We start from the raw sequence: 26932 nt of genomic DNA on the forward strand, positions 1-26932 counted from the left end.
CTCCCATACAGCGGTGCTTACTGCGAAGGAGTGTCTTTAAACCTACACCGAGCTAAATACGTGCCTGCTTGCCCCTGCGAACTTTAAACTTTAGGACGCTAAGACGTTAGGCTCATTTGTAAATAATTTTTACGCTCAAAGGGAAGAACGCAGAGCTGCACAAGAGCTGACTACTTAGGCCGTACCCAAGCAGCACAAGTAATTCGCCGAATATTGGAAATGGGTGGCTTCACTGTGGTCCTTTGTAGGACCAGCTTTTGTCAATATATTTCCAATATTGAGTCGATTATCGGTGCCGCTTAGGTATGAGCTTTCAGGTAGCGCATGGTACTTCGGCTACTTGCGTCCTGTCATTTTGTACCTGCCAGTTTGGATTTCGACGAGTATTCTCGTAGCGTGAAAGGTAGCTTTGCAAGAAAGCTACACCATCGTTGTCTTGACACCATTACTGACGCGTCTCTAACGATCCAATATTTGCGTATGAGCATATGCCTCGCTTGTGCAATGGTTCCTTTCTATGTCACCAAATTAGTTTTACAATCCGAAACAATCACGGGAGCAAAACTTCGACCATACTGAGGCAACATTTCATTCGGTTGCTCTTCAAGTTTCCTAAGATTTCGGTTCTAAATCCATGAGATTGCATCTTTATATTTGGTCGGATCCTGAGTACAATGAGAGTATGCGTTGAAACATACACAACAATTCTGGACAAAAGCATTTTTCAATGGGAAAGAATTTATAATAAGGGACTAATTACTCATTGACGTCCACCCGAGCGCAGCCATATGGCTGCAAAGGAAAGCTATACAGCTTTCTCAGAAACTTCGTAGTTAAAGAAAAATTCGTCCTGGTCCGGGGTTCGAACCCGGGACCACCGCTACACCGGAGCAGTAGCTCTACCAATTGAGCTAACCGGGACGGCAAGCTTATGGTAGGGCGAGAGAGAATTGATCAATAACTCGAAGTGGGAACAGTGTTGACCAAATGTTTAGGGGAATCCCCCAAGGTGGAGTAGATTTGTAATAAGGGAGTAATTACTCATTGACGTCCACCCGAGCGCAGCCATATGGCTACAAAGGAAAGCTATACAGCTTTCTCAGAAACTTCGTAGTTACAAATCTTATTACAAATCTACTCCACCTTGGGGGATTCCCCTAAACATTTGGTCAACAAAGAATTTATTGACGCAATTTTTTTCATACACTGTAAGATTTCACTATAATATGTCCACCGATGTCAGGACAGCAGGCATGCATTTTTTTTTGCTATTAACGTTCTTTCTATCGTCAAAGGCGTTTCTCATTGGCTTTCAATGGTACGCTTCCCTGCTCGATGCGTCCGTTGGAAACATTACAAAAGAAAGATTTCGTTACATATCAGAAGAATGGACCATTGTATTCTATATTTCCATATTAGTACCTTACACTTTTTCAATATTCAGGAATGTTTGTTCAAGAATATTGGACATGGAAGTGATCACAAAATCAATGTTAACAAACTAAGCAAACGAGCTAATGTAGGACCGGGTCTGATTTGCAGATTTTCTTCGGAACGGTCTAAGAACGTGCTGGACGAAAGTTAATGGTTGCGACGAGGTCAGTTTTGGTGTCGTCAAATATAATACACAGCCACTGCGCCGAGTCAGTTTCGTTTCACTGCCACAGACTTCTTCACTATTGCGATTAACGTCATCGTAATCTTTAACATCATAGCCATCATTGTCCAGTTTTGCTGCGCATGGGAGGCAAATGATATGAAAACAAACCACTGAAAAGCAGAGGTTCATGAAGCACCGAAGAGGAAACAAGCGACGTTTACCACGTCAACAGGCACCAACGAAGGCTGACTGCATTCCTTGTAGAGCTGGAAGTTGTTCACGACGACCTTTGATTTTTGCCTGTACGCCAAGGCTCCAAGCTCCAGCGACACGCCAACGACAATGTGTGGAATCCAGAGTTCACGAGATTTTTTAACAAAATCTTTTACCGCTTCCTGCGTAGGGGCAAAAAAAAACAAAGATGAATGTGGCCTGAAATCTTTCAGAACTGAAATTCACTCGGCAGCAGTCAAGGCAATGCTGATGAATGATGAAACAGCGCCTGTGCGAGGGTGGTGCCCTCTGGGAGTGTAGGCGACAAGCGGCAGCGGCGCGACGCCATCTGTTGGAGCGCAGCTGAAGCGGTTGCTAGGCAACGACGACTCAAGGTCGTTTGGTAGCCGCACCGCCACGAGCATACGCGACGAGCCGAGCTGGGCTCCAGTAGTGTTGCTTTCGCAACAAAATCACAAAATATTCGGAAGCACAACATCTGAATTATTGAGATATGATTACCCTAGTATACAGAATGCACAATAACCCCACGTTTATACTCCGTCCCATAACTAACTTGCTACACTACCAAAGGCAGATACCTCCTCAGCCAATCAAGAGGGCGCTTTAAACGTTTTCCTCCGCTCCAAGTCGTCTTCGTGTTGTCTGCTATGATTACCCTAGTATACAGAACGCACAATATCCCCACGCTTATACTCCGTCCCATAGCTTACTTGCGACACTACCAAAGACACATACCTCCTCAGCCAATCAGGAGGGCGCTTTAAACGTTTTCCTCCGCTCCAAGTCGTCTTCGTGTTGTCTGCTCGCGGCGTGCACAGAATCGGTATAAAATCGACGCTATCAACGCACCATAAGTGAATGCACGCTTACGTATGCTGCACACAAGCATTTTGCGAAACATTACGCCATTTGTCATACTCGTACGTTTAGTTCAGCGTAAGCAAACATTGACACGATAGGTTGAGCGTAGTGGTACCATTTAGTTGTTAGAACGGAAAGTATTTTTGTCAACAAACCGACGGTATTCTTGAGGATTAGAAGCGGCAGAATCATCACTCCAAAAAATATAAGGAAATTTATCCTTCATGCGTTTGGTTACGACAGACGATGTGAAGCAAAAGCCCGGTGCTCCATTGTGAACGTACTGAAAATGTCAGTAACGACGAGAAACTCAGTCCGAGGCGAAATTTTGTGATCAGAAGTTGTACAGCACAGAAGGGACGCGCATGGTTAACTCGGGAAGTATCGTAACTAACGCGAGCCTACGTTAAGGCTCGATGTGAAATAGCTTTCGCCGCATGTGCCCTTTAAGCAACTCTATCCCATATGGTGGTGGTGGTGGTGTAAAACATTTATTTATACTATATACAGAGGTATTGCTTGGACCGTGCCTGAAGGGCCCGGCCCTCACAATCACTAGGAGGGATCCCTAGTCCGGGACCCCTGTGGCCTCCGCGGCGGCCCGGGCTCTTGTCACCAGGGCTCGTTGGTCCTGGAGAGTTGAGCAGCCGAGCAGGGCAGCCTCCCAGTCCCCTCGGGTGGGGTGGGGTGGGGTGGGGTGGGGTGGGGTGGGGTGGGAAAGCAGGATTGGCAGGGCATGCCCACACCATGTGATACGTGTCCGCAAACACTTCCCCACAGTGTGGACACTCGCCCGAAAAGGCCATTGAAATGTTTGAGCACTGCCGGGCACAGTACCGTGTTGGTGCAGAGGCGAAGTAGCCAACGCTCCTCTGCCTTATTGAGGCCTTTACAGGGGGGTGGGTATCGGCCGTGAGCGTTTTGATACAGGAGAGAGATCTCCCGAAAAGTAATAGCCGGATTAAAATCAGTAGCCGGATCAGGCGGCGAGAGAGGCGATGCCCGGTGGTTAAGCGCGCGGGCGGTAGTGTCCGCTACCTTATTTCATCTGTCCCCGCATGTGCTGGGGCCCAGATGATGGTGCGCCGGGTTGGAAAATCCCGGTACTCACATCTGTGTAAAATTTGGAAAGCACGATCTGGAATTTGGCCCTGTTCAAAATTGCCGCAAGCTTCTCTTGAGTCGGTGATAATGACTCGGGACGCTGGATCCGCAGCTGCAAGTGCGATAGCAACTTCCTCCGCGAATGTAATGTTGGGGGCACGGAAGGTGAGGCCCTGAACTGGGTTGTTTTGGTGGACAACGGCAGCTGTGTACCAACCCCCATGGTGTGGACCTGCCGCGTCCGTGTAAAATACCCCTGGTCGAGCACCATACTGCTTGGAAATGGCCTCCGCTCGAGCGAGGCGGCGGCCAACATGGGCATATTTTGTCGTGTTTTTGGGGAGGGGGCGAACCTTAAGTGCGAAGCGCCAGGCCTCGGGCATGGATACCCGCTTCTCCTCTTGGGTTGCGTAATTGATGTGGAGGCGGGTCAGTAGGCGGCTACCCGCACGTGTTTTGCTTAACCGCAAGTATTGATTGCTGAGATGAGCCTCGCGCAGCTCCCCAAAGGTGTTCGTCATCCCCAGGCCGAGGAGACATATGCGCGTATGCCGATTACATATTGGAACTGCATTCCGCAGCGTCAGGACGGCGTCTGTCCACTCATCGCAGGTTTGGCAGTGCCGCGAGGAAGTGAAGGGTAGAATACATGGCACACAGAAAAAATCGCAATTGAAAATTGATTTTTGAGCACAGGAAATATCGCAGTGATTGTCTCACATCTCGGTGGACACCCGAACCGCACCGTAAGGAAATGGAGCAAGTTGGTACTGAAAGAACGAAAGGAAGAGGTGCCGTAGGGGAGGGCTCCGGAATAAATTCTACGCGAACGTATTCGGGTCAAAGCTATCCCCAAGAACATGCAAGCGGGCCGTCACGACAACCGGAGGAGGGCCAGGGCGAAGACGTTAAGCAAAAAGTATCTAGGGGACGATAGTGTCGTGTATGTTGATGCGGCACATTATAGCATTACAGGCAAAGACGCTTTCGCTCTGAGCGCGGTGAGCATCTCCCGCAGGGTAGCGGCTACGGTGGTCACGGACCGAGTTGAAGACGCCGAAGATGCTGCAATAGCACTAGAGATCGTTAAGGAAGGCCCCAGCACAATTCTCAGCGACTCCAAAACGGCCCTTCGCATCTTCGCGAGGGGATGTATCTCCGCCACTGCATATAAAATTCTTCGTACGATGCCAAACTACAGCAAGGAAGTGGATCTGGTGTTGGCCCCAGCCCACGCGGGTGTTCCAGGGAACGAGGCCGCTCACCAGTATGCTCGAGGTTTTTTCAGCCGAGCCGGTGAGGGGGTCTCGGACCCTGATGTCCCAAGGGGTGAGACGCTAATTACATATCAGGCCATAACAAATGATTGCAGGGAGCTTAGAGCGAGCCTGCCTCACCCGCACGTTTCGCTCAGCCGCGAACAGGCTGAGCGGGAGATTGCCTGGGAGATTGTCGGCGTTGCAACAACGCAGGCAATCTCCCGCCTACGTACGCAAGATGCTTGGGGCGATTACTGCAGCGCACTTAAGCGATGTGCTTTGGGCTTTCCGCCCAGTGATCAAGGCTTCCGTATGGAAGCCGAAACGTCTTCGTCTTCATATTAAACAACAACCTTTTGGTCGGCGTTCCTTCTATTGAATTTATGAATCTTCTTCCCGACCAGACGAGTTTTCGTCGAACGTTAGATTTCAGAACTATGGCCTCTCGATGCTGCACTGCAATTTTAGTCAACCATTCCGCGCGCACAACCTTGCTTATTGCCTCCTGCGGTTTTAAACAGCTTTCGCGCTTTTGCTACCAGACAAATCTGTGCAGCTACAGCACCCAGCTCATTTTCCCTGACACATCAGGTCTGATGCACAGACGCGTCCCAGGCAGCCCACGTAATCGCCCCAGTATCGCAAATGGATGGTTTCACTTTGGGTCTTTGTTGGACGGAACATTTCCAATGCGTTTCCAATATTCGGTTGATTATCTGTGCTGCTCGCGGTGCTTTCAAATGTTTCAGTCACTGACATTGCTCCGTTATGGAGTGAAGCGCGTTCGTGATTTTAGAAGGTTACATCTACACAACGTTTGCGTTCTAAGAGCCGCCCTCTTCGCTCACTATTAGCCCCCATTTTTACGATTGCACTCACGAACGAGGTGTAGTCTGCGTTCCAAGTTATGGCGGCCGGCGGGATCCCCACGCATTTGTCGTACACTGGTTGGCTATTGGTCGATGTTACAACGATCACTGTGTCCGTCTTGGAGCTGGAGAGGACGGAAAAAACATAACCATTCACACAACCATTCCCAGAAAAACGCACTCGAGTGCCACTGTATGCAAAGAAGCAGGTCGAAACTAAGCTCTGAAACAGCAGAAACTTCAAGGTACGAAGTTCTTGCTGTAATAAATTCATTCATTCATACAGTGAAGGCAGATCTGGCGCCGTTGTTGGGGTGTGGTATTGGCAGTGATGCAGCTCTTGTTTTGGAGGGATCCCCGTGGAGCCTAAGCCATGAGGTGAACTAGACGAAACCTCACAGAATTGTGACTAGTGGGGACACCTTGCCGCTCAAAGAAACCTGCTTAAAACTCAGTCCTAGTAAAGCTTGAGTAGCCCCAGTATTCAACACTTTGTGCTGCACAGGAATGAAGTCCTTTTTTTTTCTTTTTAGTGTAAATGACTTTCGCTATGGCACAGTTGCGGTAAGGAATAAAAACCACCGCCTATACCCATTTCACGCTCCATATCTCCAGCTCTGTTGGTGTTTGCGCCTATATTACCCCAAATATCTGGCAAGTTCTTGCTGGCTCATGCTAATAACCAGGCCTCAGCGTGTTGAAAGTATCGAGACAGCCTCCATTTCAGTGATAAAATCTAGCACTATCAGTCTCCTGATGAACTAAATTGTCGCTAGTAATTAATTATAGGCGAAAAAGTCAATAAGCTGTCGAAATAATCACTGACGTCGATATTGTGGGGGAACATCAAAACAGCCTTGGATGTCGAAATAGTGGGAAACTGCGCAGCCAAGCTAGATGAAGCTTTGAAATCGATTAAACGGTGATTAATTAACTTTAACTCATCAAACATCAAATGAAAAGGGGGGGGGGGGGGGTAAGTAGTCTCTTTATTCCTCAAGTTCCTCTCAGAATGCAGCCGCGAAAAATAATTATAGTCTGCTCCTTGATCGAATTTGCTTAGTCCCATTTCTGCTTGCTTTATAGCCAACGAGTGGTTGCAAATTTTTAAGCTTATAGTAAAAGCCTTTAAGCTTGTCGTAAAAGCAATGTGAACAATAACTAACCCTTCCGTGAGTTTACCACAAATGAAAAAAAAAAAAGTGGTTGATTGCACAAGCGAAATATCAGCCATTTTGTGCTGTTGTCCGTAGGAGACGACAAAACAACAAAACTCGCTACCTTCTTGTGGCTGCTTCGAATACCATACGGAACAGGTTCGGAGCCTCTGACAAACTGTATACGCCGACGGCTAGCACGGTCTTCTTCGAGCTGTCTTTTCCGTAGAAATTTTTAAACTCCTGGAAAAAAAAAAGGCACAACGTTGGCGCTCAAAAACACTCAAATAAAGAAATTATAGAACTACAAATTAAAATCTTATTCACCAACAGAAAAAGAAGAAATATTTTAACACCTTGTTTTATAAAAGAGATGTTATTTTATTAAAACATGCCAAATTTTGTAATTTTTTGCAACACTCTTGTTTTGATGAGTGTGCGGTGCATTGGTAGGGCGGCTTTTGCAGGCCTTGTTTCAGTACCCGGCCACAGTGGCCGCGGGAGCTTACGAAGCGATTTCTTATCTCTAGCTGCCTGCAATGGCGCGCCTGGGAAATCGTGTAAATTAAGCTTGCCGTTCTCGAAATGACCCCTTTGAGAAGTTTTTGTCGTCCTTGCTCGTCGCTTATCTGTCACCGCTTGGTTAGATTTGCAGCCCGCTGCACCGCTGCAGCAGTTTTAATGGTTCTATCATTTCCTGGCGTGCGGCCAGTGCGAAACCTTTTCGCGTCGTTGTGTCGCGCTCGCACTGTTCGTTTGAAGCGCTTAGATCTTCATTTCAAGATGAGCTCGCGGCATGTGAAGAAACTTTGCACCGTGGCACATTGCGACAGCGTGGACTGTGCCGTCGGTGTCTTACTACACCGCTTCCCGCTGAACTTTCACAGGTGAGCTCTTGCCATTGTCGTCTGCTCTAGATATGCTTTTGTCGGGCTTTTCGCATCTCTTTCGTAGATGTGACTGTTTCATGCGTACTTGGTTTCATATTATCGGGGATATTTAAGTAAACCGCAGCGCACGCACTTGCAGTCATATGGTGTGCGAAAGAAGCCCACCTTTTGTCTTATTTAGAGTTAGTTTCCTGCAGCCGACTGTCACCAACGTGAACTCGATACCGGCTCTCAGGAGACACCACGTGCCTTCTACTGACCGCAAGACCAATTTAAAACCAAGTGTGCTGCCTAACAAGTCTGAGCATGACATTAATGGGTTATCCAACACCATGAAGCCAATTTCAGGATCCCCTCGCAACTGACAGTATCGAAACTCAACCACTTGTATGTGCGCCCCCTTGACGGTGTCTTAACTGAATTCGGTCAGCAGTCGTTATTGCCGTTCTACATATACATGACCATAATTTGGCTGCTTCGCGAAACTCATTTCGCTGCTTCGCTCTCGTCACTCTTTGAGCACAGAAAAGCAGCTAGCCGCGTGGTATCAAGCGAGCGTAACCTCACTCTGAGGCGCGGAGGCTTGGCGGGAGCATTTACTGCCACAGTTAAAAAATAATGTACTGCATTTAGGTGAAAGGATTTATGGCGTATTGACGTTTGGAGTGTATGGTATTCATTTGGGTGCAGTTGTATAGCGTGCACGCTGCATCATGTCCAGGTGCAAAAAGTGGATGCAGTTCTGCCGCAACCCTCAGCTTGGAGAAGAGGCCTTGCCACCTGCGAGACCTGAGGGTTTGTTCCAAGCACTTCGAACCGTTTGCGCATCTGCGGCCAGGATGGCTGCGTCACGATGCTGTGCCTACTCGAGGGAGAACTGGCTGTATTGAATGTCCTTGCACTTCACTGTAAACTGCACTTCATGTATGTTTCAGTTTCATTAAAATTGCTTAAAATTACACCGGTTAGCGACAAGAAGCAGGTCTCTAGGTTGTGCGCAGGCCCTATGTATGGTGTAATGCTCTAGCGTTGAGCGCGTTTGTTGATGCTAAAACTTGTTTTTATATTGCAGCGGATAATCTCCATAAAAACGACGTAGAGGAAGTGTCCGGTGTGTGCGCGCTTTCCGCTCGGGGCTCGCTGTGATCTGTGCCCTGTGCTCCGGTCGTCCTGATGCCGACATAGACTTCGGCCACGTAACAATATTATCATGCAGGTGTAAACATAGCTGCTATATTCTTTCAGTTGAAGAGATTAAATGTGAAGAGTAGTGCCACTGCTCTATGCCCCATATTTATCTTGGTGCGCCTATTTGATGTCATTTTTATCTCAATTGAAGTTGTCATAGCATGTTTTCTGTACGTTTAAATCTTCCAACTGGCAACATTTGTAGCACTTTAGGGCTTTTTCCTGCCTGCACTGGGCCATTGACATGATTAGCCGGCTTAAACAGTGCTACTGTTTGTGCTGCCTGTGACATGCGTTTTTGTTGGTGTGCGTTATCACTGTATTTGTGTGGTTGATGTAATAAACCATCAATATGAAAACGATACTTGCCGCACACTCTATGGTGAACTGTGCCCATGAACCAGTGCTTTGTGGATCATACCTTGCTATACTCAGAGCCCAAGTGCTTGCAAAGGTACTTTCACCAGTATTTGCGCTGCGAATTATGCATGCCTATCCTGTGTCTGGAAGAGTTGCTGCCTTTCTACGCTGCCTTCTTTGCAGCAACTTTCAGTGGGTTTCCAAATGCTCATAAATAAGGACATGACTAGCAGGAACTCGAGCACGTTTGACTGGCAAAGGTTGGCGCGCGGTGAAAGGCAACAACCTCCAAGGGACGCGGTCTAGAAAATGCGGATTCTACAAAATTATTGATTTATAATTCGATCGAAAAGCATACGTATACGTGACGTCATTTAACGTCACTGATACGAAGGTTGCCCCCCAAAATATAGGGGCGCTGGTGTAGACACTACAGCTGGGGTGCCCATGATCCGCCATTTTTTGGACCAATGTGCGTCTATGGAGCCTTTGCTACCATAATATATCTACCTTGGACGGGGCGTTTACGTCGTGAGACGGCGCATCTTCAAATTCCACCAAAACGTCCGCAAAAAGGTAACGTGTGAGGGAACGTCGGGAACGTAATACCGAAGCGAAGCGTTTGTAACGTGTTTCGCAACACAAGCGAAAGGAACACCAGTCACCGAACACTCGCCGCTGGAAACGTGCCGAGCAAGACATTTGAAACGTGCTTCACAATGGACGCCAAGCGAACCACAGTCGCCTGAATCGCGCGAGTCCCAGGTGAAGCAGAGAGAGGTGACAAGTATGGAACATGCGTCAGTGCTTTCGCATTTCACGGACGCTTGTCGCCGCATCGAACTCTAACGTTTTTCCACGTAGCAGCACGTGCGACGTTCAGGAGCGACACCGGCTTACAATCCCTGTGCAAGGTTAGCGGAGGAGCTGAATCAACGAGCTCTGCGTTGAGCGCTGGCCATTAGCACTTATTACTGCTCCCCTTAGTAGAGAGTTATAGCAAAGCACGTTCGGCAACCATAATCCGCGAGACGTAGCTTTCCTTCCGAGACGAGACTGCGCTTGCGTAGTATGCCCTGACGGCGCCAGATAGCGCCACGTACCCGTTAGCTGCGTGCGCGCCTGCCGCATCGCTACCAATCAGCGCGTGCGGAGTGGTGCCCCGCGGAAGCAGATCACAGTTGCAGATCCCGGATCGCGCTATGCCATAACTCTACATTGTATACAGAGTGTTTCACGTAACTTGAACCAAGGATTAAAAAAAGCGGTAAACCGCAGCCCGCTTAAACCAACGAGAACATGTTTGCCATCATGTGGCGCTCCTCAGAATACTTTTTATATTCCGCTTAACTAGTTAATTAACTAAGATGAATTATGCAAATTTTAAAATATTAATTTTAGTGCCAAGAGCGTTACGTTAGGCTGTAGAGCAGGTTTAGAAACAACCGATCTAGTTTATTCTAGCATCGTATCTCCTACGGGGTCCTTTTTTCCGGCATCTAAAGAAAGCCCGCCAAAGATGAAAAAATCCCACGTGACTTATAAACCGCTGAAAGAGCGGCGGCCGTTCACTTCGCCACGGTCAGCGAGCACGCTCCGTTTGATCGAAACGCCGTTGGGAGCGCTGCTTAGTAGCGCACGAGCGCAGTCACGTGGGATATTTTTCATATTTCGTGGGCTTTCTTTAGATGCCGGAAAAAAGGACCCCGTAGGAGATACGGTGCTAGTATAAACTAGATCGGTTGTTTCTAAACCTGCTCTACAGCCTAAGGTAACGCTCATGGAACTAAAATTAATATTTTAAAATTTGCATAATTCATCTTAGTTAATTAACTAGTTAAGCGGAATATAAAATATATTCTGAGGAGCGCCACATGATGGCAAACATGTTATCGTTGGTTTAAGCGGGCTGCGGTTTACCGCTTTTTTTAAATCCTTGTTTCAAGTTACGTGAAACACTCTGTATTTCTCCGCTATCCCCGCGATTATGAGTTTCTTAGGCAAGGCTGCACGGTTTTAAAACCTCCTCAAGCTAGGATCATGGAATGGAAGGGATGTGCCCGGTGATTCACCACAGCGATTCATGGTGTTTGCTGGAATTTTTTTTCTCCAGCTTTTCACATTAGGTCGGAAAGGATTACGAAAGCCGAGGGGCTTTTTAGCGATCTTTACAGTCCTTTCCAATCTGCTTCCAATGCGGCATCACGTGGCCTGATACCTTGAGTGCAATAGAATAATTGTATGAGTGTCCGTGTGTTGGGATGCCACTCGTCTACTCACGCGCTAACTAGACAAGATGACTGTTTTTCCTTCTTGAACAGTGTTCCATCAAGTCTGGAAAAACAATCCATGTCTTTAAGCTTATACATCCTTTGCCATCAAGTATTAAAAAAGTAAACACATCAGTATGCCCATAATTTATAAAAAAAGATGTCCCTATGCATACTTTATACAGAATATTCCCAATTTCTTACTAAACTGGCTTAAGAGAAGCTCAACATTTCTTCGTTTAAAAATACCAAATGCGTAGTGTTGGTCAATCGCTGCCACGGGTTGCTTGAGGCATAATATTTTTGATTCGGAGTGGTCGTCGATAAGAGGTCTTACTTTTACTGTAATTGCGCCTTGTTTATGATATCTCTATGGCCCTGATTCTGTTGAATGAAAGGTAACATATCATGAGGGTCACGTTGCCGGCTGGCAACGGAGCGGAGAAGCATATAACAGCGCTTTAGCGGAGTGGGACGGTTCTTGTTGCGAAGGAAAGGAGCAAAAAATTTATTGTCGTTATTAGTACTGTTAATATTAGCATCAGTATTATTATCATTAATTTAATTGCGTCTCAAGTGCTACCCATGCAGTGCACAAGCAATTCCATGGCATGAGGTAGGCAACAGGTTGTCACAAAAATTGCATGATTCCACTTAAGTCTGCTTAGAGCCTTTCCCAGACGTCTTTTTCTCCCTCCAATTTTTTTGTCATTTTTTATTATTTTTTTCAGACCAAAGTGGCGACCCGCATAGCAGCAATGCGAAAGCAAAACATCCACATACTGCATCGACGTCCGTGGCTGTTCTGACGTCCATGCAATATATAGACGTCTATGGGTATTTTGACGTTCGTGTACTTTTTCGCCTTTTTCCGCATTTAATTAATGAACTAATTCCATCTCACCAATTAAATTTTAACACGGAAATAGTTTATCACGCACTATATGTCACAATCACACTTTCACAGATTAATTTTCAGAGAACGACGCAATCGTAGGGGCGAAATTGCGAAAGTTTTTGCTTGCGTGACACAGCAGTATAATGCTCTCGCATTAAGGACGGCCAGACCGCAGCGCTGTCCTCGTCACAAAGAAAAGTACACAAAAGAGACGTACGGTGAATACAGCGTGGAGACCGGCCACAAAATTATAGAATGGGAGGCCGCTTCCCACTACTCCAAGCATACCGTAGTGCTTCAAGTTGTGCGACGCCAGTTCAGTGAGAGCTGGTCGGTTGCCTGTTATTGAGAAAGTGGTAGTATACCTGGGAAGGAAAACAAAACACAGCTTGGCGTCCGTAAGTGATTTTTCTGCATGAGCAAACATGCAGTTACAGCGTGCGCTAAGAGGCATGCCTTAGGGATGTGCGAATATCAAATTTTTCGAATAAGAATCAAATACGTGTACTTAGTTCCGAATATCGAATCGAATATCGAATAATCAAGGACAGATGCATTTAACCACTACAAAACATTTATTTGAGCACCCAAAAACATCACAGTTCAACTGTGATGTAAATGAACACAAAAGGTGTGTGTGGCTGCACAAAAAGTATCAAAGTCTAGAGCATTATTCCTAGAGGGGTGGAAATATCACAGAAAATAACTAGTACGCAGAATTGATTAGGGCTAGCTTGCCATAAGCACAAAAGCGCGTTGCGCGGATGAATATTAAAGGTTGTCGTGAAGGAAAACCAGCTGCTCGACATGGTCAGGCAGAATTCGTTCCCTTCTAGCTGAAACGACTTCTCCAGCCACAGAAAATGCCCTCTCACCTGGCACTGAAGTGGCAGGTATTGCGAGGTACTTCGTGCACAGCTTTGACAGACTGGGGTATCTGTAAGAACCCACGGTCCGCCACCAGTCGCATGGGTCACTGTCTCGTTTCAACAATGGCATCCTTCTCTGAGTAAGCAGCAAACTGTCTATTTCCCCCAATATGACGTCGTCATGGTCTCGTCCACATGCAAAACGGCATCGAAGGAAGGGAATACGCCGTAACTCTAGCACCCTGTGGACATCTCAACCGCGCTCCCGTACGGAGAGGTGGAAAGAATAGAGGGAAAGAGGAGGAGGAAGGGCAGAGGAACTGACGGGGGAAATCGAAATAAAGCAGAAAAGGGGGAAAGTACTGAGGAGAGGGAACAAGGTCACACGCGGAAAGTTTGCATGTGTGCACACAAAAATGGCCTGGCTTAGCTTATGGTTAAGCCTAGGATGCGAAGCATAGGCCGACGGCGGAGGCTGCGCGTCCGCAAGCGAGCGCACGAGTTGAGCCCCAGCTTTCAAAGCTGTTGTGACGTCATATCACGTGGTGCGCCGATGTAGGTCAAGTGGTAGCTACGCGGCCGCGCGCGGCGCAGCAAGGAAGAGCTCGGTTGTGCGGCTAGTATGCTTCGCATAAAAGAAGCCCAGGCGGTCGGAAACGGCGAGTTTTGGAACAAGGGTGCCCTATCGGTTTGGGGGAAAGGGGAATAGCGGAGCTCCAGTGAGCATGAACAATAATCACCCCTCGGAGTACTGTTCTGTGCATGCACACTTGACCCCCGCTGTTCCCTTATCCCTTTCACCGAAACGTTCCTCGCGTTCTAAAACTCTCTAGCAATTGAGAGCCCTCCTTTAAGGCTTCTCTTCATCTCTCGCTTCTTGCACTCCCTCCTCCATCATTTCCCTCATGGTGTGGTTGAAGTAGTCACTGAGCCTTTTTTTTTTCCTCGAAAGCAGTTTTCTTGAGAGGCGGCTCTGCTCATCTTCTGCAGCGCAATTCGGCCAGTGCGACAAACTCTCCGCTCTGAACAGAGCAGCTTTCAAGCAATGTTGTGACTGTACTTCGGACCACGTGGTCCCGATCAAGCAGCTACCGTGAACAATCACCATGGTCGACAACCTCGCGACGACCATGGGAAGTGGGATGCTTGGAATGCCCTCCGATCCTCAGCGGATTAGTGTAGCAAGAATGCCAGGGGCCATTGTCGGCAGTGACCCCAGCGAAATTCCTATGCCGGAGGTATTGTCCGAGCGACCACAGAGGAGGCGACGGGCCGGCGCCGGTCACGCTGGCGGATAATTGAAGAATTCCGTGGCCCCGACTCGCGTTCTGGGCATTCGGCGGGGAAGCAAGTTTATTCACCTGCTGGAGGACTTCGGGAGATTCCTATCCCGCAGCGCTGGATGAGTCAGCATCTCCTCCTCTCATCAACCAGCTGCGTGAGAGTGGAAAAACCCGCACCTGCCCAGCCGTGGGTGGTAACAAGAAGGTCCCCTTCGGTCCATCCGATTGGACAGTGCTCGTCGACCATTATTCCCCAGCCAGGGATCTGGGGAAACCGAACGATATTTAACTCGGCCGTGAGTGTGGCCGAGAGACGCCTGCTAGCTCCAGTCGACTACGGTTGACGAAGACGTTCCCCTTCCACTGAGAGCCATTCTCAGTCCCGCTCTATGTAAATAATGTAAATATGTGAATACAGTTTTTTCCTTCACTTCCCCTACTCCCCGTCTCCGGCCCACGTTTCCTTCCTCCTTCGGCACTGCGGCGGTGCTTTTGGACCCGATGCCTGGTGGGACACGCTACTAGCATCGACAAATATATCAACTGGTTGGCAGCGGTGGGATCTTCCACGCTTGGTCCTGGCTTCAGCAGTGGTGAGCGCTTGACTTTCTTTAAAGGGAGACTGAGGCGGTTTTCGAATCAGCTAATTTTTTAGGGTTTTGAAGTAGTGTCATTGCTGATCACGTCTGTGAAATTATTTTTTCGATTTTGGCCAAAACAGTGGCGCAATCACCAATTAAAAACGCGATGTTTAAATCTCCCGCGCCGCGCGCGACCGCAGGAGAGGAGAACAGCGGAGAGGGAAACCTCGTCCATGTCGGCCAACGTGACGTCACGTTGAGGAGCCGGGGATACTTCGGCGCACCCCAGCGAGCTTTCAGCGCGCGTTGTTCCTCGTACTGCGTGCGTTGTGACGTACAAAGCGTGTCAGCCGACCTTGAGAATCAGATTCAACACGAGGTACTACTCTGCTTTCGTGTCCACGAGCAACTAGGCCCGCGACTGTGTCGTCTTCCACTGTTTTCCGCAAGATCATACGCTCGCAGCGCAAGCGCTCGCTGCTTTGACGAAGAATTCAAGCCGACCAAAGCAAGCGTACTCTGCTCGAAGCACTTTCGTGACACCGGCTACATGCAGAGCTTGTCCCTAATGTGATCTCTGGAGATTTCGGTCGCGGCTGAACCATGACGCAGTTCCTTTCATTTCCTCGCGCATGAGAGGCGTGTCACCATTTCGAAGAAGCGCCTCTTCTAAAAGCAGAAACATGCTCACTAGAAACACGCCCCTGCAGAAACCTAATAGAGGCTCAAGCATGTGTTGCTCTTCTCAGCTTATAGGTGCGGCCAGACCACCTGAGGCGTGCTCAGCAAGGCTCGGTTAGTGATATTGTATTCGGTTCGACGTGTCCAAGCAAGCAAGCAAAGCAAAACACAATAAAGCAAAGCAAGCAAGCATTGAAGCTCTTCATATGCGGCATCTCGTTTAATCGTATCTAAGCGATTAAAATGAAAGCGTTCGACGTTCTGATTTCGGATGCAAATTTAACAGAGAAATGAATGCCAACCAAGTTTTTGCAAAAAAACATCATGTCTCACAACCTTAGTCGGTTTCTTCTTCAAGTTGTGGCAGTGAACGAGTTGCAGCTAGCTTGGCTTTTAAACACACATATAGTTGGCCACTACTTCACTGAACATAAACTGCAAATCTAGGCAGGGCGAACGTTTCCGAGCCAGCGATTAATATTTTCTGGCATCTGCTGAACGCGCCACGAGTGAAGCAGCAGCCTTGTGCGCGTATTTAGCTTGGTTTCCAGCGCATAATGATTCCTTCAATATCCTGTGGTCACATGCCTCGCAGTGCTTGGCCACTGCGCTTCGCTAAATTTGACATCAGCTTTGTGCTGCTTCATCGTTTCCTTGAAACACGTTCTTGCCCCAACCTACGCCGGGTAATGGGAATAGGATTTTTTGTACACAGCGCTTCGGGCCTTTTCTTTAGGATGACGCTCTTTCCGGCGAGCCAGGAGGCGTCCGGTGGTGGTAATTGACTTGAGTATTGTTCGCACCCCTTCCTTTCCGAGAATACCAGCCGAGGTTGTGCTGGCACCTTTTACGCATGATCTGCGTACGTGTCTTTCACGCTAGCGTATGCTTGTGCTAGGCGTAGAATTTTTTGCTCGTGTCTTTTTTGCTTTCAGGTGATACGTGGAATGAACAAACTGTAGTATCCTTTTCTTTAGAGGTCAGTAAAAAAATAGTCGCCATATTCGCTTTAACAACGCCACGGAAAGCTGCGATCTGCACTCAGCGCAGCGCCGGATCCGCATCGGCAGCTTCTCCAGTCCTCAAAGTGACGTCACGACCTCGCTTGACCAATCACGGGCGGCGGCGCGCCGCGCGGCGTGCCCTGCGGCAGAGGCCGCATATTTCTGCTAAAAAAGGCAATTCGCGCTTGTTTTTGCCTTATTTGGATGCGATATTCGAGCATACAGCATGAAAAACTATAGGACGCCGCTGCCAGCCTGATTTTCAAAAAAGTGCTTCAGTCTCCCTTTAAGAATCTGCCAGGCTTGATAACTCTGGAAATTTATCACTACCTGTAGATTGTTTTTCTGCACGTGCTCGCTTAAGCATTTCACGTAGCAGCTTATTTTTGAAAGTCCTCGTTCGGGAATTGCCATGGATTTGAGCAAGCTAAAGAAGCCAGAGTTGATGTTGCTGTGTGAAAAGCTCGGTATTGAGGCCAGGAAAAGTCACAGAAAGCCGCAGCTGATTGAGGCTATTAAGGAATGTGGTGCTAAGGAGGAGGGTGACAAAATTTGGGAGACCTGGGAAGTCATTCAGGAGGGAATCAGGAACGCTAAGGAGGAGGCCGACAGGTTTGAAAAAGAACGCCTTTACCGCAAGGAAGCCGCTAAGAAGGAGGCCGTCAGGGTTAAAAAGGAACGCAAGGAGGAGTCCGACAGGGTTGAAAAAGAACGCCTTTACCGCAAGGAAGCCGCTAAGAAGGAGGCTGACAGGATTGAAAAAGAGCGCAAGGAGAAGGCCGACAGGGTTGAAATAGAATGGCAGGAGCAATGCCGTAAGAGACGCGCTGAGCTCGAGGAACTACGAAAACGAGAACAGCAGGAGCTCATACGTACTACTCAGTTTCTCAGACAGCGAAGGGCCCGAGATCGGTTGCGGACTTTTCAGAGAGGCGAGAGCTTCAGAACGTTCCTCGCGAATTTTGAACAGGTATGTGCGGAGGAGGAACTAGATCAGGGCGAATGGTCAATGATGTTGCTGGCCATCCTTCCTTGCGATGTCAGCGCCGTATTAGCGCGACTGTCCGATGAGGATGCCAGAAACTACGACAACGCCAAAAGTGCCCTCTTCCGATACTTCGGAATTCGCGTACAGACCGAGTCTAAAAGCCGAAGTGATAGCAGCGGGCCGCGCTCCCGTCAATGCGTCAGTGACCAGCCAAAGAGCCTCGCTTGGTCAGCTACGCACAATGTAGTTGCTCAGAAGAACAGTGGCAGTCGGGAAGTTGACGCGATAATCTACGGCACAGAGCGTCGTTGTCAGTCACCTGACAGCGACTGTGGCGCTCCAAGCCAGAGCGCAGCGTTAGCTGAAAAGCGGGATGCCGCAGTGATTGCCCTTGCAACTCAGAAAGGCGTAGGCGCAGCGCAAAAAGGTAGTCCTCCAGAAAGCAGTCGCGCGCTGAAGGAGGCAACTGCAAGTTCTATTGTAAGCGAGGAATGCGCCTCAGCGCTGCCTCGAAACAATGATCAGTTCAACGATGAGGGAACGACAGCCGCTCGCGACCAAACACCCGAAAATGAGTTATGCTCTACTGAAACCAGCGTGTCTTTGCCCATTGCCAGCGTCGCGATCGAGAGCCCGCTCGAGGTGCGTCTGACCGGGGCAGCCGTCTCCCAAAACCTGCCTAAGCAGCATCCCTCGATTTTCCCTAATCGCTTGGATATGCTGCCCCAAGAAAAAGGCCTTTGTTTTGGAGATAACGCTGCGAAGGTCCTTACCATTTCGAAGGCTCGTGAGGTCGCGGCGCCAGCAGAGCACGTGGTTGAACAGGGCAAACCTCAACCTGTAAGCCCGAAGCCTGTAAATTCTCACGGTGATGAGCTAGAGCAGGCTTTATTGCAAACTGTGGATGAAACGGACGCCGGCGACTTAAACTGTGACGGCTCCGCGTTACCTAATGACGAGCCAGCGCAGGACTTACTCACTTACGGCACAGGGGTAAAGAGTACCGACAGTAGTGCAGGCTATAGTGAGTCTTTCGAAGCAGGCGCAAGTGATGAGTTGGGGCTAGGTGAGAAACTGAATACCCATCTTGTGTTACCCCACTCGGATGGCTTTCTCGAACTCCTTCGTGTGGACAGAGAAACGTTCACCGCTGAGCAAGAGAAAGACCAAACCGTACAAAATTTGAGTCACCAAAGTGACATAGGTGTGTCACGGAAGAACATACCTTTCCAGTTCCGTTCTGGCCTGCTGTACCGCCAGTATAAGGATAGGAAAGGTATCCAACACGACCAACTTACTGCCCGCGTCGCGATCGAGAGCCCGCTCGAGCTGCGTCTGACCGAGGCAGCCGTCTCCCAAGACCTGCCTATGCAGCATCCCTCGATTTTCCCAAATCGCTTGGATAGGCTGCCCAAAGAAAAGGGCCTTAGTCTTGGAGATAACGCTGCGCAGGTCCTCACCAGTTCGAAGGCTCCAGAATTCGCAGCGCCAGCAGAGCACGCGGGTGAAGAGGGCAAACGTGACCCTGTAACCCTCATAAACTCTCACGGTAGTGAGCCAGAGCAGGCTGGATCACAAACTGACAATGAGGCGAACGCCGACGACTTAACCTGTGACGGTTCCGCGATGGCTAGTGACGCGCCCCGCAAACCAACTGCGAGGGTTTCCACGGAGCGGCAGCGCACAGAGGTGGCCAAACGGGAAGAGTTAATTAAGGGGAAAGTGCGGCTCTTGTTGACTGCTCGACTGAAATCCGAACCGCGTGGCCGCCCCAATTTGGCACCTCGGTGCTCAAGAGTTCGCACCCGCCCCGTGGGAACACAAGCCAAGAGAACGCAACGCGCGAACCCAATCCGAGAGAGACGGATACGCTGGCACGGCATTCGCACTCGTTCGCTCCCTTCTCGCATTCTGCTTTCTGAGCGTCAGCTAAACTTCAGAACCGCGAGACTTGGACGAAGAACAGTGCAGGGTCCCAAGCTGAAGTTCCTAGCCTTGTGTAATTTTGCACCTGCTAGAGTAGCTATCGGACCGCGGCTGCGCAGGGGGCGGCTGAAAAATAGGAACCAGTAAATTCCCTGAGTCGCACCGCTGTTTGCGGGCATATTCGAGGAATAATCCGTTCTTGAGTTGAATGCTTGTCTCTTTTTGTTCATTTAACTCTCCTGTACAGAAATGCAAGCTGAAATTCCTAGCATTATGCAATGTCTCATCTGCTAAAGCAGCTGTCGGACCGCGGCTGCGCAAGGGGCGGATATGACGCATAATCCCATATTGAGTTTAATGCTTGTTTTTTTTGTTTTTTTGTTCATTTAACTCTGATACAAAAATGAGAGCGAAATTTTGGAGCTTGGCATTGCGGGATTCAGTTTACATGCGTTGCAGTAAAGTGCGAGGTAATGGCAACGCTGATGGCCTCAGCCGAGGCTTTCCCGTGTAATGCCCTTTCCTGACTCCCCGGACGTTAATCCGCTATGCAAATTTGTATTTTGTTTTTTGCTTTAGCGGGAATCATTTTGTCTGTTTTGTATGTGTGTTCAACAGCTCCACCTTCCCTTTGTGCTCTCACGGGCGGTGGCTTTCTGTGACATAAACCGTGCTACGGCACCCCCCCAAAATTTTAGAAAATTTTCCCTTTTGGCTAAACAAGCTCTCTGTATTCTGGTTTGGTCAAACTTGGAAACTTTCGGAGGAGGACGTAAATTTCACGCGACAGCTCATTTTTTCTAAACAGACTTTGTCGACCGAAAACAGCTTGGCAGTTCTTAAAGTCGGTTTGGCGCTTTCTGCTTGTTGGGCTGTGTACCTTGCTGGTTGAGACCGTTACAGTTGTCAACGAAGCAAGAAGAACCTTTGGGCCCAGCTGTGACCAAAAGCCGAACGGACACAACTCCAGGTCTCTGCGCGCAGCAGCGTTGGCTGCAACCACTACGAGACCTCTTCGGGCGGCGGACGTGCTGTTGTGACTGTACTTCGGACCACGTGGGCCCGATCAAGCAGCTACCGTGAACAATCACCAAGGTCGACAACCTCGCGACGACCATGGGAAGTGGGATGCTTGGAATGCCCTCCGATCCTCAGCGGATTAGTGTAGCAAGAATGCCAGGGGCCATTGTCGGCAATGACCCCAGCGAAATTCCTATGCCGGAGGTATTGTCCGAGCGACCACAGAGGAGGCGACGGGCCGGCGCCGGTCACGCTGGCGGATAATTGAAGAATTCCGTGGCCCCGACTCGCGTTCTGGGCATTCGGCGGGGAAGCAAGTTTATTCACCTGCTGGAGGACTTCGGGAGATTCCTATCCCGCAGCGCTGGATGAGTCGGCATCTCCTCCTCTCATCAACCAGCTGCGTGAGAGTGGAAAAACCCGCACCTGCCCAGCCGTGGGTGGTAACAAGAAGGTCCCCTTCGGTCCATCCGATTGGACAGTGCTCGTCGACCATTATTCCCCAGCCAGGGATCTGGGGAAACCGAACGATATTTAACTCGGTCGTGAGTGTGGCCGAGAGACGCCTGCTAGCTCCAGTCGACTACGGTTGACGAAGACGTTCCCCTTCCACTGAGAGCCATTCTCAGTCCCGCTCTATGTAAATAATGTAAATATGTGAATACAGTTTTTTCCTTCACTTCCCCTACTCCCCGTCTCCGGCCCACGTTTCCTTCCTCCTTCGGCACTGCGGCGGTGCTTTTGGACCCGATGCCTGGTGGGACACGCTACTAGCATCGACAAATATATCAGCAACACCTCCCGCAAACACGCTGCATGAAGAGATCGATTCTGTGCCTGCGCATTTCCCAGCCTACAAAGTATTCATTGTATGCCTCCTATAACAAGCACAATAGTCGTACCGTTACGTTTGGTTCCATGATTACGTAAATCATTTCCTCCACAGCTAGCGTTCATCATCCGTCGTATCCTACGGGTAAGCGGCAGGGCCTTCCGGACGCTTCTGGCTCCCATCGTTAATGCAGTTCGAAACTCAAGTAACCACGGGAACCGCGGTGAGCACAGAAAGCGAAATCGGTTAGTTGACCGCGACGGCCAGGGCCACAATGGCGACGTTAAATTGGTAAATTGGTAAATTGGTTTTTTGAGGAAAGGAAATGGCGCAGTATCTGTCTCACATATATCGGCGGACACCTGAACCGCGCCGTAAGGGAGGGGAGGAAGGTGGGAGTGAAAGAAGGAAGAGAGAAAGAGGTGCCGTAGTGGAGGTCTCCGGAATAATTTCGACCACCTGGGGATCTTTAACGTGCACTGACATCGCACAGCACACGGGCGCCTCTTGCGTTTCGCCTCCATCGAAACGCGGCCGCCGCGGTCGGGTTCGAACCCGGGTACTCCGGCTCGGTAGACGAGCGCCTTACCACTGAGCCACCGCGGCGGGTGAATGGCGACGTTCCGAGACATAATTTGAAGCTTCTATCTCATTACGTTCCCATTCGCACTTTATTACGCAAATATTATCCAACAAATAAAAGCCCACTCGGACCAGCAGGCCACGATTTACAGAAATCTGTGTTAAATAAATGTTGGGCCAATTTACTAGTCTCTCGATAAGACGCTCGACCCCGAACTCGTACACTGGCCCTGAAAGGAACGTCAAAAAATGGAGGGACACTTAAGCCCCGCCTTGAGGGTATGACGCGATAGTACGTAACGGGTTAATACCCATACATGCACAAGGCCGCTCTCAAGTTGGCATTCATAGATCCCTGGGAGGGCTCATACCCCTCCTGGCGCAGTGGTGCAGCGGTTAAGCGATGCGCCACTGCCCTGCGATGGCAGGTGCTCCCAGCGGTGGACCTTGTGTAGCCCAGGTTGCCCTTCCGGAGAGACCAATCATTAATTCAACTGCCACCGGCCGCAGTGGGCAGTTTGCACACAATCCGTTGGGCCGGTTGTGATGACGCCACAAGGTCACGTGACCGAGGTGAGCCACCTGGTTCCTATAGGTTGCTGTCTAGACACTGCCTGCCAGAGTCATGTTTTTCGCTCGCAACGCCGAAACCGGATTTTCTGCGTAACGTGGCCTTTCTTGCTTCCCCAAGTTTTTACTAATTATGGAAAACGTCATTCTCATTTTGCATGCATTTCCGTGTGGAATAATTTACCCCTGAGTTTAAAATCGCCTATGTCTTTGTCTATGTTTAAATCGAATTTAAAAAGTGTTTTTTTGCAGCAAAATGTGGAGTGAACTGCTTCTATTCCCTGTAGAAAATCTTGTCCTTAATTATTTGCTAGAAATTTCTACTTTGTTTTTTGTTCCTTGACAACTGTATCCTTGTATTCTCTATTGTTTCTTTATATGTCTTTTCACAATGCTGTATCTTGTACAGAGGGCAAAACGCTTGTCTAGAACATGTTCTGGGCATGTTTCCGGCTGAATACGCGATATCTTTAGATAGCATTTGGTTAAAAATGGTCTGGATGTAAGCATGTGCAGTTAAACGTATAGGATTTTGTTGTCATTTTTTGACTTCCTGGTCGCAGCGGCTTTGGGAGGTGCGGAACAGACAGTTCGCTCGTTCTAGACATGTGTTTTGTCCTCTGTACAATATTATTTATAGTGGGTTGTTATTCTTGTTTCGCTTGTCTGTTTGTTTTGCCCTGCTGATCTATTACATTCTCATTATATAAATGTTACTTATTTAAAATACCATTGTTATTGCTGCTAATTGTACCTGTATCTGATGCTGCTTGTTTTTTAATCAAGTTAGTATTAATCTACCGGGGGTTCCGTGACAGTCGCTTGTCTTTGGGACCCCCGCCTGTATACTGAATTTATGTAACCAATTTGTACACAATAAATTCTTATCTTATCTTATCTTAACGCTCTCGCGTTAAAAAAGAGACGGAGCTTGCTCGCACGCCACTCACAGGTGATGAAAGGACAGGCCTCCCTGCGTCCGCTTGTAACCCTTGACTACTGTTTTGAACTTCTCAAAGCTTGTGGTGAGCTCCGTCGCCTGCACCGTTCCATTATGGACGAACACGTGCGTGTAGAACAGGTAGTGGCACAGGCCGTCGTAGGGGTACATGGTAGCAAGTGCGGCCGTGGCACCCACCGTACAGAAGAGCTCCTTGACTGCGTAAGAGAGGAAACGGTGCGCAGTGATGATTCTTGGCGCATGAAATTGCACTGACGCGCCAGCGTGCACTGATACACCAATGGTTGGCGCCGCTCGCGTGAAAATGAACTTCGGCACAGCAGTATGCACTGGCGCACCACTGGCTCTGATGCACCACGCTATATACGCACCCGTGGTACCGGAACGCACTGACTCGAAAAAAAGCCATAAAACGAACAGCCTTCAGCGTCCCCGCATTCTTCGGTAAGAGCCATCAATTCCAGTAACGTTATAAGGATGGCAGTCACCCCTAGTGCACAAATAACAGCATGGTGTCCGTCTGAAGTGTGTACACCAAGTACTTGAGCATCATCGGCACAAATAATGTCCGGTAGTCTGCAGTGTACGCCAAGTACTTGAGCATCATCGGCACAAGTAATGTCCGGTTGTTTTAATTCGCGTACGAAAACTATACGAAGGTCAAGTAGAATAGCACAAGAGAGAGAAACAACTTTATTGCCACAGAATGGCAGGATTTAGGGCAGCTGGGCACAAGCTCGCGTAGCCTGCACGCGCTTGTTCAGAGGCGTGACGCCATCAATGTATAAGAATTCACGAGGAGGGTTAAGGAAATACGACTTTGGTTGCTCCTTCATGTACAGCCTTGTTCAAATGCCTTCACGCCAGATGTTTCTCTTTTTCCTCGTATAGGTGAGAGAGTACTATGGCCCCCCGAAGCTCTAAACATCTCTAGTATGCGCTTAACTTTGAATGCATTTGGTTTTTCAGGGTGGCAGCAAGCGTGCAAGTAGTTTGGCTTTAGTTGGTTCATAGTTACGGTTGGTTCTGAAGATGGCGCAAAAGGAACTGGGACAAAGAAGGCATACGAATACAAGGCGACAGGCGCTAACTTTCAACTAAGGTTTATTAGTCCAAACGCTTCAAATTTTTATGAAGCGCCAGAGCCGTAGGATAGAAGTTTATCACAAAATCTAATCCCTATAGAAACTACTGGCGCTACTGCTGAAGGGTATCAAAACAATTCAGCACAATATATCAAGCCATTATAATAAAAGATATAAAAAAGATATAAAGAGATAAAAGCGAACTTCTTGGACTGAGCCGCAAGAGTCCGCAAAGAAAAAAATCAACCACCAAGAAAGCGAATCCATCCGTATAACACACAGGTGGTCTTGTTCAAGGCAAACAAGAAGCTAAAAGTTTTCCATAACTCCTATATTATCTAACCATGTGAGAGTCAAGAACAAAAAAAAATGACCAAGAAGAACACAGAAAAAATGGTGCACCTAATAAACCTAAAACTTTCGAGAAATCGTCTAAGCCTCAAAATAATAAAACTATAAGAGAGAAAAGACAAGTAAACACTGGCAACGACACACAAATATGCGCATGAAACATCAAATGTTTAAAACCTGCAGGGCCCCTCCAAGAAAAGCCGCCTCCGCGTCAATGATCGATGCTCACGGTCTGCTAGCGCACATGTTTCCCGCTTTATAAAATAGGCCTCAGTTTTTCTGGTTCTATTTTCTGTTTACCACTCTCCAAAAAAAATCGTGTTATCCAAATCTGGACGACACACTTGGCAGATTCCGCAGTGATTTGCAAGGAAGCTTCCGTGTTTGTAGCGCACATTACGTAAGTGTCAGTGGTACACCCACAGCGCCAACGACCAGTATGTCCTATGTAGATGATACCGCAGCCTGAAGGAATCCGGTACAGAACTCATGGCGTACATTTTGCTAACTACTTTTGATGTTTCATAGTGGAAACCTGTCGGTTTTCTGGCTTATTAATGGTGCAAATTTTCGAACGCATGGATGGAGCAGATAGCACAGCTTGAACTTTATATTCACTTTCAACTTTTTGGATGCCAGGCACACTTTATGAATCTAAGGAATGACTTGCACAGGCTTCTTTTGTACTTCCGGATTTCATCCGTCGAACTTGGGCACGAAAACTCAGACAGCATGTGATGGCATGACTTTCCTAGCATTCTAAAGGAAATTACCAATTGTCTTTGTTTTGGCGGGCTTCGAAGGGGCACTGTCAAAGGGTAACAGTCCTTTCCGAGACCTGGGATTGTACGCTCAGCATACATGACCCTTCTTGAATACCAACTTTATGTCTAAGAACTGCTATTAATTGGTGCCTCTCATGTAAACTTGAGTCCGTCGCTGTTACTGGTGAAAATGGATAGCGTCCTTGTTACAGCCGGAGGAATATGTCTCTGGCACCGCCTTCAGAATAATAAAAAGCTCATACATATATCAAAAAACGGAAACAGCATACGGGTAATTGAGTTGTCGCGATCTATCGGTAGCACCAATAGTATGCATGCTGATTATTCCTTTTTTTCATAAGCTTCTAGTGTACAGCTCGGATGGTTCACAAAAAATGCAAGGGTTTGGGCTAATAAACCTCCGTTGAAAGTTGGCGCCTGTCCCGTTGTTTTCTTGTGCCTTCTTTCTTCGTCCCTTTTGCGCGGTCTTGACAGTCAACTTTACAAAGTGCACTGCTATACAGCTATATACGCTACACTCTGGCAACCTTGATGCCATAGGTGACATAAGAGGGTTCTCGTAAAGCTTCCGCCCTTACCGTTCGACCACGTTCTCACGTAGCACTCGCGGTAATACAGGACCGACTACGTTTGCCGTTATGGACGAGGGTGGCGCTGGTGAACTCTCTCAATTGCAGTAGCGTGGCTTTTTGGGCTTGTTGGTACATAGTTCCAATACACT

General features: G+C 48.4%; 1 protein-coding gene across 1 annotated transcript in view; it reads right to left on the reverse strand.

The window, feature by feature from the left end:
* LOC149332071 (uncharacterized) overlaps positions 1-26932 on the reverse strand; it is a 38279-nt gene that overhangs the window by 6199 nt on the left and 5148 nt on the right. Inside the window, exons 3-5 of the mRNA XM_089557462.1 lie at positions 23980-24187; positions 5941-6055; positions 1822-1995 (exon numbers count right to left, since the gene is read on the reverse strand). Coding sequence (XP_089413588.1) covers positions 1822-1995; positions 5941-6055; positions 23980-24187 — 497 coding nt within the window. The remainder of the gene's footprint in view (positions 1-1821; positions 1996-5940; positions 6056-23979; positions 24188-26932) is intronic.

This window comes from Amblyomma mixtum, chromosome 8, assembly GCF_055824585.1.
Source record: "Amblyomma mixtum isolate Tamu chromosome 8, ASM5582458v1, whole genome shotgun sequence".
Lineage (NCBI taxonomy): Eukaryota > Metazoa > Arthropoda > Arachnida > Ixodida > Ixodidae > Amblyomma > Amblyomma mixtum.